Source organism: Ascidiella aspersa, chromosome 7 (genome assembly GCF_963924565.1).
Source record: "Ascidiella aspersa chromosome 7, kaAscAspe10.2, whole genome shotgun sequence".
NCBI classification, from domain to species: Eukaryota; Metazoa; Chordata; class Ascidiacea; order Phlebobranchia; family Ascidiidae; genus Ascidiella; species Ascidiella aspersa.
This window is the reverse complement of record NC_139453.1, coordinates 24,753,944-24,767,781: the sequence shown is the minus strand read 5'-3', so window position 1 is coordinate 24,767,781 and position 13,838 is coordinate 24,753,944. Positions and strand designations below refer to the sequence as shown.

The window sequence follows — 13,838 nt, the reverse complement described above, 5'->3', positions numbered from 1 at the left end:
AAAACAGCAAGAAACCGTTAAATGCAAAGGAGATGGTAAATAAATATTAGGGTATTTTTTTATCCCAATTAATACCAAATTGTGAGTGACCTTCTTTTTTCTGTTGCTTTGTTCTTCGCCATTAACTGTTTGTTTAAGTTGTTTAACTAATTAAACTCTTAGGCAAAAGCAAGAAGACCGCCCCTAACAAAGACGGAACTCTGTCAAAATCCAAGCCAGAAGTCGCAAAAGAAACTTCATCTTCAAAATCCGCAAAAAAACCCTCGTTCATGGCCCCGGCTCGAAAACCCACTTTTAAGCAGCCCAAGAAGAGCACGAAATCCGCTAGCGGCGCTGTTGGCGAAGCTGCGGTCCCTACCAACGACGGGGAAGTACCTTTGTCGAAACCGCTAAAGCTCGATTCAGAAATCTTTACGATGGAAATGGACAGCAGGTTTGCGTCTGATATTGAATATACTTCGTTTTTTTGGCAAAGTGCGATGTTTAGTAAGGTAAATTGTTCTGTCCGCGTTTTTTAAGGAAACCTTAGTCACCACAGGTGGTCAGTAAGTTTACGTCTCAAAAAGGATTTTTTATTCAGTTTTAAGTTCAGTGCAAGGTGATTTGTTGTAAGTTTGAGTTTTAGCTCTATAAAATCTATTTATTTCGGTTTTAAATAAATTATTTAGGGTATCTCCAGGAAGAGCCAGTGCGAAAAATTTCTGCTGATTCAAGAGAAAACTTCATTAAAATGTACATTTAGATAACAGCACCTTCCCCTTCAGTAACTATTTTTTCGCGTTTGCTCATGACATAACGCAGGCCTATTGGCGCCGAAGAAGACTCTGCCGTAAGCAAGTCAGCTGACGTAAATGACGAAGAAGAAAAAAAGACGGAGGAAAAACCAGCAGAAGGTATGTAGGTGCGAATGACAAAAATAAAAATAGGAACATCGCCAAGTTTGGTATACTAACATTATGTTTAGCAAAGCCATTAATTGATTTTATTATTTACATTTTGCAAAGTTTATATTGCTGACGTTTTTTGTAAGATTTCTTGATATTAAATAACGCACTCTTAATTTTCGCTTAGAAATACTGCTACTTTATTTAAAACATTTGAATATAAGGGATCCATTAACACTTTTCCAGGTTCATATTTTATGAAATGTGGAAGTACAGACTAGATTTGTGGCATACGGCACGCGCCTGGCAATTCACTTTTCATTTATAAAGATAACGCTGTTGTTCCGCCATTTTATTTAACCGGAGAGATTATTTCGGCAAATCTGCAATCGGAAGTGTTTGTTAGGCGATAACGAGCCAATTGACCTGAGTCTAAAGAGCCAACCAGACGAGGTTACTTCTCCTAGTCTCAGCAATAAAGGATCGGTGTCGCCGCCCAAAGATTTTTGGGCAGACGCGCAAGAAAAAGGTTGGTAACAAATTTTATTTCCGTGCAAATACCTTACCTTATCCTTTACAGAAAGGTCTTTTGTACCACTTCTACTGGTTTGAAGTTATTCCATCCCACATAAATTTCGGGATGACCTGCGTTCCTCGTATCATTTATTAGGAAGTAGAGAGAAATAAGTTTCTCATATGGTATCATCTGATATTTCCTGGAATTTCTCGCAACTAACTTGCAAAGGCGGGACCTGGAATTTTAATTACCATTTAAATAATTATTTTTTAGAAAATATCCACACATTGGTATTTAAAAACTGAAACTCAGAGCGGCTGTTTCAATTTTAATTTCCTATTTATTTGTTAATATTTCCCTAATGTGTACGTACATCGACCAAAGATTTTCTCAAATATTAACAAAAACTAACTCAAAGTGTTTTATTCTTTTGAAAAATACTTATGTTGAAACAGGTTTCAAGTTCACACGTTTTTAATAACTATAAATAGAGGTGACCTGCCTTTTGTGTAGATAAATCGATCTCGAACTGCATGTGATCCCACAAAGCAACAATTTAATTTTTTAGAGGAATTACTCGGACAATATATGAAATGCGCTTCACCAGTTATAACACCCTTCGGAAGAAAATGCCAGCCTTTCAATTGTTATATTTTTCGTGGACATTTAAGTACAAATTATTGCGACGTTAATAAAAATATCAAATATTTGCGACGTTCGTAAAAATATCAAAGCCCATACAGAAGTATAGCTAGCATTTTAAACAGCAGGTGCAGGCTTGCTATGTTGAAAATAAATAGAGATTTTCGAAATGTTCAAAATGATACCTACTTCTGAATGGTCTTTAATATTTCTACAATGACGAAATTGAAATCAGCAAATATTTATTACCCATAAGGATACTAAAAATAATTCCAGTGGATATTTTGAACTAAATAAGTCAAACACTCGTTTGTTTCTGATGTGTAATACAACCAAAAATTTATCGTATAACTTGACTGAAAATTCGTATTTTGCTTTCAGTTACAGTTGAAGAAATTGAAGACCCCTTCTTGTCGGAAGGATTAGGGCTTGACACCAATATGGAGGAGGACGGTACGGAGGCTATGGAAAAATGGAAGGATTGCAAACTTGAGCAGCTCGATGAATGGATGCCTGTTATATCGGATCAATAACTATTTGCATCTGCCAAGCTGTTTAAGTGCTTGTTTTATTTTCAGATGATGTTATTTATTATTTTTGGGGTTATTTTTACGTCAGTGGAGATTTTTATTTTTATGGAAATTTAGAAGATGTTTATGTTTTTCCGTCGTTTGAAACGACTAAATTTTTATTTATTTTTTCTTAAATTCTGCGTTGTTTTGTACTAAATAAAATTAAAATGGTTTATGTAATAAAACAAACTTATTTGCGATTTTTGAGCCTAAGCAACAGCAATTAACGAATCTCGCCGGCACTCGTCATTCAAAGAAATACTCGGCCGTCACCACGGTACCATTACTACAATACAGAGCTTGTTATTTACGTTGATTGCGGTGCGTTGCGTGCCGTTGAGTCCCCCAAGGCCACTGAGTTAGCTGAATATCGTGGCCACCAACGAACCGAGCAGGTCGCGAGCGTTCTTCGTCACCAGTGATTTGTACAGCCCCGGGCGAAAGCTCACCTTTAGCTATGTTTCGCTTGATCTGTGCTTGCGCCTGTCCTGTAATTAGGGGTTCTTTACAGCAAGTTTCAGGTCTGTATTGAACGGGAAGCGTGCAGCTGGTCGGTTGTGTTAAATTAAACCAAAGCTGTACTTCATTAGACAAGGTGACATGAACATCATAGAGATAGCCGGTAATCACCGGTTTAAGCAAGTGAAAGTCTTGCTTTAGTTTTCTTGTAATGGAGTACAGTTTGAGGTCTAAATTTTGGCTGAAAGTACTATGATTACTGTTTTACATACTGTGAAATTAATTTTATACGCTTCCTACCAATGACTTTTATAAGACTGTGTCCTGTTTTGGCGTTTTCTTGATATTTGTTCGCGATATATAACGATTAGGGCTGCAACAAAGGCAGAGAAATGTCGTCCAAGGAAATGGTAAACGTTTATGCGACAATTGATGGAAGTTCAAAAAGAAATGCAACCCTGTCAAGCTTAGCTACAACAACAGGTGGGACCATATTATTTGCCTCTGTATGTGTAGGCTAAATGGCTTATTAAAAAAATAGGTGTATTAGAAAAGATAAGAATTAATTTGCCTATAGCTTAGCTCTGTCCTGCAGATTTTTCTAAGTTAGCAAGCAAGTTCGTTGATTTCTGAACAATATTTAGTGTAACCTATAATCGTCAACCTGCGCAGTAACTTTAATATCCGTTTTGGGGTTTATCACAATGCTGTTGGAACACGGTAATCGGTAATACACAGGGAATTGTTGCTTTTAAGGTGATTTGCCTGAAAAAAAAAATTTTTTTTTGATCCCAAATACAAATATTTCAAGCAAAGTAACAAAATCGCTTACTAAAAAAAATTGATTTAATTCGCAGGCCGCTCCACCGAATATTCTCAATCCGTGTCTCTCGGGTTGCAGCCCCCTTCTGTCCCGCTGGAACTTCAGTGTCCCTCCTGTCACCAACTATACGACTCTCCGTTGTTCCTTCCTTGCTCTCACACCTTCTGTCGCTTTTGTGCCGCCGATTTGATCGAGGGTGCTGATCCAGCGCTGCAGGTCAGACTTCGACAACTAACTATTTGTAGTTCGTTAATTTGGAAGAATTAAGCAAATGCTAATTTAATTTGAATTTGTGGCTAGCTATCCCTTTAATTTTTACCTAAAAAGTATATTTTTCAACGGCGTTTATTTTTTTCCACGCGACGCCCTTGGAAAGTTTTCTGAAATTAGCGAGACACACAAGGCGATAGGAATTTCACTTGACAATAGTTTTACCACCAAATCAAATATTGGTTTGCTTCAAAAAATCACAAAAGAAGCTGGCAGCTTATGTCGTAATGAAAACTGTCCAATAAAGTGAAAGTTAGGCCTAACGTATCAACGTAAAATAATATAAATCACGCTTATAAGCTCTAAGATTCAAACAGCTTACAAGGTCACACTTTTTCTTGATTGAAAGAAAAACGCGACGATTTGAAACTGACTCTGTGGTAAAGCTTTCTTGTTTTTAAGCAACGAAATCGCTTCCAATGCCCGACCTGCCGGGGAATCATAAAGTACGGGCCTGGAAAGGTTGGAAGCTTACCTAAAAACATCAACATCGAGCAGGTGAAAACTAAATTTGTATGTGTGTCCGCTAATTGGTATACATTTTAATTGTTGAGACCTGAATAGGCATACTGTAGATATGAAACATTTTAGAAAAAATGTTTTTACGGAACTATAGCATCGGTAGTTGGGTACTTTCCTAAAACTTACCTTAAATTAAGTGTAAAAACAGTGATTTCTCGGAATGGCAACTTTTGGTATAAAGCAAATGGTTTGTTTTCTCGTTCATGCAGCACTGTTATTTGTAGCCTAAATATACTTTTACGTTATCAAAAGTCCTTACAATTATGCAGTGGTAATTTTTGCCTATTTTAAGTGAAATACTCCCAAATAAGTACGTAAAAATTGATGTTTTGTTAAAGTTATCTCTTTTATCCTATATCTACAGTAAATCGTGTAGTGTTTATCTCTATATTGTAAGCGTGATCTCTAGATTTATGTTGTTGTCAAAGGCAGCGTGTGCATTTTGGAACGCGCACTTTCTGAATGAGGATAGTTGTGTTTGATTATATGTTTTGCGTTGCCTTTAAAATACAACTAATTTTGCAATCTACAAGAGCATAAGTTGGCAACCTACAAAATGCAAAACAAACATCTCGAACTTTCGAAGGCGGTGAAGCGCTTTAAGCAAGAGAGCAAGGTCCGCTACCCGACGTGCGAGCGCCACCTAGAGTTTCACATGGAGCGTCTGATGTGGTGCGAGACTTGCGAATCTAACCTCTGTCCTCTGTGCGCGCTGGACGACAAGCACAAGCACCACAAGGTATTGTTGTTGTCGTAACACTGAAATAGCACAAGGCGATGGCTTCTATAAGTTTGATTTAAGTTGTGGAGTATTGCTTGTAAATACAATGCGGCCAAAGGCATTTTCCTAATGATAGGCACAGGACAGGCATTACGGAACGACATAACATGTTAAACGTTGAAGAATATGTCATAAAACGTCGACTTTTGGTATAAAACGAATAGCTTGGTTGTCTCGTTCGTGCAACATTGTTAATTTGTAATATACTTTTTACGTTATCAAAAGTTTCTTAGAACTTTGCAGTAATGATTTTACTCTGTTTTAGGTGGAAGTCTCTCAAAACAGTGCGTAAAAATAATTGTTTTGGTAAATTTATCTTTTCTCTTTTATTCTTATATCTATATTGTGTAATACTTATCTATATATATGTAAGAGTTTTTCTAGATTTGTCTTATACACAAAAGCAGCGTATGCATTGTGCCACGAGCACTTTTTTACTTCCTACTTTTGCAGATCGCGCCGATCGCAGTTTTGAAGAAGTTCAAGGTTGTGCGACGTCGCCTACGACGCACAACAGACGTTCTGTCGGGAAAGATTGAAAAAATCGGGAGCAGCATTCTGCAAACCGAAGGCGTCGTTACTTCGATGGAGGACAGGGGCACTGAACTGAAGAAAAAGGCAGGCCTATATATACATTATACACGCATATTTTTTGGGGGGTGCTAACTGGGGATGTCTAAAACCATCGAATCGGGGCCCCGATGCCAAGTGGTGGTTATATAGGATAACAACTTGGCGTAACTATACTCCTTACAGCAACGTAATACCCTGGAAATAACATACTCTTATTTTATCGATTTTGCTTGTTTAGTTATGACGTCATTTGGTGTCGGATCAAATCGCGATAGTTTTTGTCTAAAATCTCGGGTTTCGGTACGGATTATAGTGTCAAGTATCGGTCTACTCTCGCTAGTGCAAATTATTCCCAACATCAGTACAATACGAAAATCAAATATCATTTCAACAAATCCGGCCGCTGGAGCATTTCCATAATACGTTTTTGCTATTTAACCGACTCTAGAAACTCAATCTAATATTTCCATAACACTACGAGTTACAATCCTAACAATTTGGCGATTACACAAGCCAAGATACAAATGCCGAAGCAGTTAAACTCTAAATTACAAATTATTTATAAAATAATTTCGGCCTATATTTAATTCTGCTCCGATGACTTAAATCAGGTCAAGATTTTCAATGGTGACTATAATGCAATTCAAATCTGCTCTTTAGATTACTACATTAATAAGAGCTTGTCGATCACGTTGCTTTCAGGTTGACAAGGAGTGCGACACGATGATTGGTCAGATCGAGAAACGTCGTCAGGCGATGTACTCCGACATTGACGCCATTGTAGAGAAGAAGAAGCGGAAGAGGCAGAAGGAAATATGCGGCCTGACGGCGGAGTTTAAACAGGTGAGCAACGCCTTTTTCTATTGTTATGGCGCACAATGCATTTAATTTAAAACAGTGAAGGACTATAAAACAGGGCTGCGGAGTCGGAGTCAAAGTCGAGACTCTGGACTCGCAACCCGAAAGGGTAGGATACTTTTGCTTAAGTCGGACCCGAGACTCGAGTAAGACTACGAGTCCCGAAGCCGACGTGCATTTTCGCCGAGCCATATTTCGAAACTGATAACTGATAGATCGCAAGCTTTGTAAAGGTGATATGGCAAATATGGTATAATTTTCAACCATGAATTGTGGGTGATGAATTATATGACACCCCTATGAGTGAAGTGCTGAAAATCTACCTTTTTTTGGTCGGAGTCAGACACGGGACTCGGGTTATTTTTAACCGAATCCGCTGCCCCGCTATAAAATGACGTATTGTACCGACTTTTGTAACACAACACAAGTAAAGGAATGTCGTAATCTTTTAAGACTATTGTATAAGGCACGGGAATACGTCAAAAATTCCTACATAGCAATCCATAACGGTTACAATATAGTATTAGATAAAAAATCTTAACACATTTTTGCTAGACCTCAAACAACTCGTTGTTCAGGCCGACTATAGTTGCATTTCCTATTTTTTGTATTTTAATTTCGACATTAGTAGGACCACAGTTACTAGCTGAATTTGTAGGCAGTGCCTTGTGCATTAGTCAAACTTTGAAAAACAATTTAAAACGCGTGACCACAACAATTGTATTAACCTAGCTTTAATGTGAGCTCACGAACCACGTCCAGATCAAATTTCAGGTAATTTGCACTTAAGTGCATACCCACATATTTTGTTTACCAAGAGGTTTGATCTACTCCTAAACTTTTTAAAGTCAGCTGTTGGGCTGCATGTTACTGGATTGGCCTCATATTTAACTGGAACTAAACTAGCTGATTGCTTTTGTGGCACATCAGTACCAGTGGTAAAAAAAAACATTTACAAGTGGTAATAGTCGAATACCTAGCTCAAAAGCCTTCTTTTTGCAAATTATATGATTTTATTTGCAAATATACGATTGTCTTGTTTACCGATTCCTAACCTTCGAACTACCACTTGGTACTAAACCTATTTGGACATTGCTTTACAGGCGCAACAACTGCTTAATCAGATCGAGGATATCTTGGACACGGAGGGCGCCACGGATTTTCTCAAAAAATTGGACGACGTTGGACTTTCTAACAAAGTCGAAGACCTAAACAGAATTCTATCCAAAACGTCAACCAGTTAACAAAATTTAATTCACGGCATATCGCTTTTAGGCTGCTGTACTTAGTTTTAGTTGACCATCGAAAACTATCATTAGATTGGAAATCTACGCCTACTTCTTTGTAAATGTGGTATTTATTTATCGTCTTTATATGCGCTTTTATTAGTAAAATAACATAATCTAAAACAGTTCTTTACATCCTTAGTTGGCCATAACCAATATCAGTAAATACCGGACGCGTAGACTACAGCCAGACACTTATTTGCGATTTGCAATTTTAAGAAGGTCGCACTGCAAGTACAAATTCTTCTATATGTTTTATTCCGGGCTGTTGTAATTGGAGCACAAAAACATACTATATCTTGTTTAAGGTTGGCAAACAGTAAACACCTTATTGATCTGTTTAATTGTAATTAACCTATACATGTCCTCTTACAAAATCTATTATGGGGATCTGCTTCTAATCCGGTTAGCTGTTAAGTGTGCAATCTTGAAAATATATGCCTAAAGATGTACTTTTGTGTCATAGCATTATTTTCTTTAGAGGCCAATGTTTTAAATTAAGAATGTTTAATTGAAAACAGAAATGTATCGAAAGAAGTTATATATTCCAATAATATATTGAAGCTATTTTATACACTCCCAACTATTCCTAATGTTAAAACTTTTGCTATTCGTAACGAAGCCACATTCGGCGTGGCAAATAGCCAATAGCCGTGACCACAGGGTACAGAAAAAACGCCTATTGAACAACATTTACAATGATTTCTGGAATTTCAAGAGTTAGCTCTTCGCGTAGGTGGTTTACCGATTCGTTCTCAACGTCGACACGATTCTCTGCAATTTTCTTTGGACACAGAAACGTTTCTGCAGGTCTTGGGGTTAATCTCCTGTCTTCGTTATTCCGCTCTGCTTCGTCGAAATTCACTTCTGCCGCGGTGCACATCATCGCCAGTACTTCGTCGTCCTTAAACATGTTGATCAGTTTGCCAAACTCGGCGTCCGGGCAACTGGTCGAAGATGAACTGACCATGCTCCACAGCACGCAAAGGTCGTTTACGTATCGGTATGCGCCGATCACGCTCAGGGCGAGCATAATCAGAAGCTGTAGCGAGGTGACGACGGCGTGACACCAGAAGATCGGATAAATAAGGCTGTGCTTGCGATAGGCGCAAACGAAAGCATCCGGAAAGCCGGTAAGGTTACAGTCGAAAGTTGTCTGGATCCGCTGCATTTGCAGCAAGATTACAACGTCGCCGACCAACACGCCGGCGGCCACGACGGTGGACAGAGTGTTGCGCGCCATGTACACGTTCGCCAGGCCCGACGAGTTTCTCCGATCGGCGAAAAAGCAGCGGCTCAGCTGGCCCCAGACCTGCCTGCTGACGCGCCTGTTGCGCGTGTCTAGCTCCGATGTGCGTCTGGTGTTGGGCGTGATCAGGTAGTTGCGGAAGTGTTCGCAGCTTACGCCCATCGCCTTGAAGCTCTCGCAGGCGTCGGCGAAGTGAGCAATCTTCTTACCGACCAGTGGCACGTACAGCCAGAAATCGTGCGCGAAAATCGTCACCCCTAGTGCCAGCAGACTCATCCAGGCCGAGTTGTGCAAGGCGAAGTCGGTCTGTAGGGAGCACAGGCCGTTTACGAAACTAACCTCCGCACAGCCGAGCATGGGCAGCGATAGGCTCCCGTTTTTGGTCACCACGCAGCTGACCAGTCCACTGTCGTTGACCAAGAATATCAGCAGCGTTACGCCAGCAAGCACTGCCACTGTTAAGCCGCGAAGGGTTTCCCACCATGGCTTCACCAGTTTTTTTTGCATAAAATCCTCGTACGGAAAAGAAGTTAACAGCGCCGCCATTTTTCTGCCTATTAAAAGAGTGAATGATTATTTTGCGAGGTCGTAAGGTTTATTGTCCATTTAATTGTTGCGCTTCGATAACCAAACGTCGACAAAATCTTGTTGTCTGATATTATGATGCTTTTGTCGGCGACGTCTCCCCGATAAAACTCTCTTCAGAAAATATTTACCAAATTTAACGGAAAAATTACATTTCCAAAGTACTAATTTTATCTATCGACTAATCCGTTTAAAATATTTACAAGCAGATAAAACCTTATTTGGATTTCTACAATCGAAAATAAAAAAACAGTAGATAAAATTAATTGCTGTCACGTTTTTATTGCGTTGTATGAGCCTACCTCAAGAGATTTCGTCCACTTTCTGTTTTCAATCTATTTGCGATATCAGTAAACAACAAGCTGCGTTCAATACAAGCGAGGCTGTAACTTCGTAGACAAAACTTAGGTCTATATCTTTATTTGACTTACAACGATATAAAGAGAATGTATAAGGTTATATAAGGCCCGCGTAAGTGAGTAATACACGCTAAACATATCCGAGTGAATGACAACTGTCTCCTGTGGGATTCAGAAGCAAGTCGCCTGTACCCGTGCGACCTGTTTAGGATGATTGGTGCTATGGTCGAAAGCTTGACCTTTGTTCTGGAAAACACTTGGATTCTAAATGACTCCTAAAGTAAGAGACAAGGGATTGTTTTTTGAAGGTCCACGTCAAAAAATCGGCCTTACCACTTAACTTTATACAAAAAAAGGGGTGGTACTGATGTTATACTACTCATCACCTCCATACATGGCCAATTCGAAGTGTTTTACCCATAGGTCAATAAAGGGCCGATTAAAGGCGACCAGAGTTCATATATATAATGTGCTCTTTGTTCACTTGGTCGTTATTTTAAAATCCAACACTGCAATGAATATTTACCTTACGTTTTTTTGCTTGAATTTCCCTTGTAGTGATCTTGCCGGTCAACAAAAGTGGCCAGACGAACATTGTTCGTGGTTAAGCCTTACATGAAACGATGAGTTTGCAGAAACACGTCGGTTCAATCTACAAATTATAGGACGTGTGATACAAAGAGCCATACGACGAACGGAAGGTTATAGGAATACAAAAGGTGAATAACAGTAGCCTACGCACTTAACGCACCTTGGTGAGTATAATAAACTACACTATGGCAAAACCAGCTGTATAAACTACAGTATACGCAAACGCAACTGTGTTTACATCTTAAGATATGTTAAATGGTATAATATAGTCGCATCTTTCATTATTCCCATACGTCCAGCCGTAGGCATGTGCAATTGGTTGGCAAAATATGACCATAAAAACATTTAAATTGTGGTGAATCTAGGATCGTAATGACACAAATACGAATATTCATGTTTGCCAACATTCCACAAAAAACGGGAAACATCCAGCATGCGGTAATTTATACGTGATTAACCGGAGTTCAGATAAATCAGCAATAAGTTTTTCTGTTAAATAATATTGTATATAAAAACGAATTAATTATAGCCTACTCGGTGTGCACCACAAATTGAAGATGCGGCCCTTTGTGGTAATTTTATTTCTTGCTTTACTGTATATAAGGTAGGTTATAAACATTCGACGTGGCACAAGAACTTGATACTAGTGATCGGTAATACTCGAAAGTATTTTCTTGTATTGGGATGTCCTGTAGTATAGCATCGAAGCCGACACCCGATGCCAAGTGGTAGTATTTGTACTCGTTCAAAACTGGGGTGGTACCGATCCGTTATCACGTTCATTTAGCAATTTCATGCAATAACAAGCGATTTTACCATGACAGGTGAAGTTATCAAATAATAGTAGGTTAACAACTGAAACTATAAGCTTGTTATCATTAAAGTAAATTTTGAGCTGCAAAAAAATGCTTTGTATGTTTCAATTGCAACTATTTTGCCAATAAGACGTCATTTGGTTTCGGATCGCGATACTTTTTGTAAAATGCATCCCTAGTTAATCTATCTTAAACATTTGCATCTGTTGCTAATCGGCCCAAAAGCAAATTAAATACACGGTATAGTCACATAAATTCCTGTTTGGAATATAGAACTCGGGGAAGCTTGGCTTTCATTCGTAAGAGCCGCGTTATAAAACTGCGAATGTGAAATGGTTTGTTATTGTTTTAGTCATGTGCATAAAAGCGGGTTCTGATAGGCTAAGAAAGTTCGTTATAGGAGAAGTTCTTCCGTATAATCTATAAAAGACGTTATTTTGTTCACAAAGCTTTTGAGAATATATGGATGTTGAAAACATAACTTCCTATTAAGAATATCAAAGCCCATATAGAAGTAGGCAGCATTTTGAACGTTTCGAATATCTCTTTATTTTCAACATATTTTTCAAAACTGACTTAAAAAGGAAATAAAGAGATAATCGAAACGTTCGAAATGATACCTACTTCTGTAGGTGCCTTATTATTCTTATTACAACCTTCAACTAATATGCTTCAAAATAACTTCCTGTGTTTCAAGAAGTAAAACAAAAATAGCAATGAGTTTTGCCGGGCAGAGGCACTTCTAAACCTAATCTGGGTTCTGTACAAAAAGTGAACTGAAACTTATAGTTTATTAAGTACAGCAAATCGTTGTAAGATAGCGCTAACAATGTGTGTGTGACGTAAAATCGATCTCTATAAAAATAAAAATAAACTACCTAATAAAATTATGGAAAATTAACGAAATATAACGCAGCAAAACACCAGTGATTCTTCATAACAGTGCCACAAAAAAGAAGAAAATGGAAAAAGTGGAAATAATCACATGATATGGCTCGTGATGTGCGTGATATACAACAACCCGTGAGAGTGCAAAATAGTAGCTTCGTGAATAATTACAGGTAAAAAAACACAAAAAAATGTTATTCGTAAAATAGCACAGTTTTCATGAACAATTTTTCTAGAGATTGGCCTAGGTATTGGCAAGAAAGTGTCATTCTTACAAGTAAAGAATGCCACCAAATAGAAAAAAGGAATGTGTATGAAGGATACAAAATAACAGAAATCTTGTAGAAAAGCGCTTGGGGTATGTTAAAAAAAGTTGCTTTATGAATTTATGGAGGATTGACCACTATTTTTACCTGTAGCCACCCAGTACATAATGTACCGCGAAAAAAATGTTTGACCAACTATATTCAAGCAGACATACACGCATTTTTCTTTCAAACGGTAATGGCAAGCCGACACCAAAAACTTCAGCATTTTTATAAGAACAAGCATACTTTCCTTAAGTATAGTAGATCTATATAGCGAAGTTCAGGGTTATTTCTTTGTCACTGAATAAAGCAAGGGCTAAGATGACTTGTCTTCATTTTGGTCATAACACCGACGTTTTAAAGAAACGGCGCAAACAGTGTTGATTTATAACATTTTCAAAATTAAGATGGCTGCAACATAACCTTTGATCAGGCGCACAGTGCAAAACGAAGTACGAATTTTACGCAGCATTATTAAAAAAACTATTACAAACTAAATTTGAAATTGGCCTAAAAACGAAAAAAATCGCTACGTTGGATGAAACACGACGTTATTCCATAAAACCGGGTTAAAAACCAAGTTTACCCGAGCGCAACGCGACAGGCGACACAAACGCCGCGTGACAGAACATATTGCAAAACGACGATTGCGGTTTGAAGGATTTGTTAACTGGAACAGGGCGATAGCAATACAAAACAGATAAAATGGAATAAAAATAAAGAAAGGCCTACAATAACAGCCCAGCGAAACATTACCAGTTTGCCGCAGCCTTATCATAGGCCCAATTTGAAAAGAAAAGCAATTTACGAAGCAAAACTACAAGTATTATTTTTAAGGTAGAATACTTTCAAGAAA

The 13,838-nt window shown here is 38.2% G+C and overlaps 1 protein-coding gene across 1 annotated transcript; it reads left to right on the top strand.

Moving 5' to 3' along the window:
- Nucleotides 1-3,224: 3,224 nt before the first annotated feature.
- On the top strand, nucleotides 3,225-8,623 carry LOC146138612 (tripartite motif-containing 55-like). The gene is made up of 7 exons (XM_083394074.1): nucleotides 3,225-3,557; nucleotides 3,932-4,113; nucleotides 4,570-4,665; nucleotides 5,276-5,428; nucleotides 5,924-6,088; nucleotides 6,746-6,886; nucleotides 8,005-8,623. Exons 1-7 carry the CDS (start codon nucleotides 3,467-3,469, stop codon nucleotides 8,143-8,145), a joined length of 969 nt encoding a protein of 322 aa, XP_083250200.1. The 5' UTR covers nucleotides 3,225-3,466; the 3' UTR covers nucleotides 8,146-8,623.
- Nucleotides 8,624-13,838: the final 5,215 nt, after the last annotated feature.

Excerpts from the sequence above, each read along its gene's own strand:
- LOC146138612 (XM_083394074.1), top strand. The coding sequence starts at position 3,467 with ATGTCGTCCAAGGAAATGGTAAACGTTTATGCGACAATTGATGGAAGT. Across the intron at positions 4,666-5,275 it reads AAAACATCAACATCGAGCAG|GCGGTGAAGCGCTTTAAGCA; the intron begins GTGAAAACTAAA and ends GAACTTTCGAAG. Across the intron at positions 6,887-8,004 it reads TGACGGCGGAGTTTAAACAG|GCGCAACAACTGCTTAATCA; the intron begins GTGAGCAACGCC and ends ATTGCTTTACAG.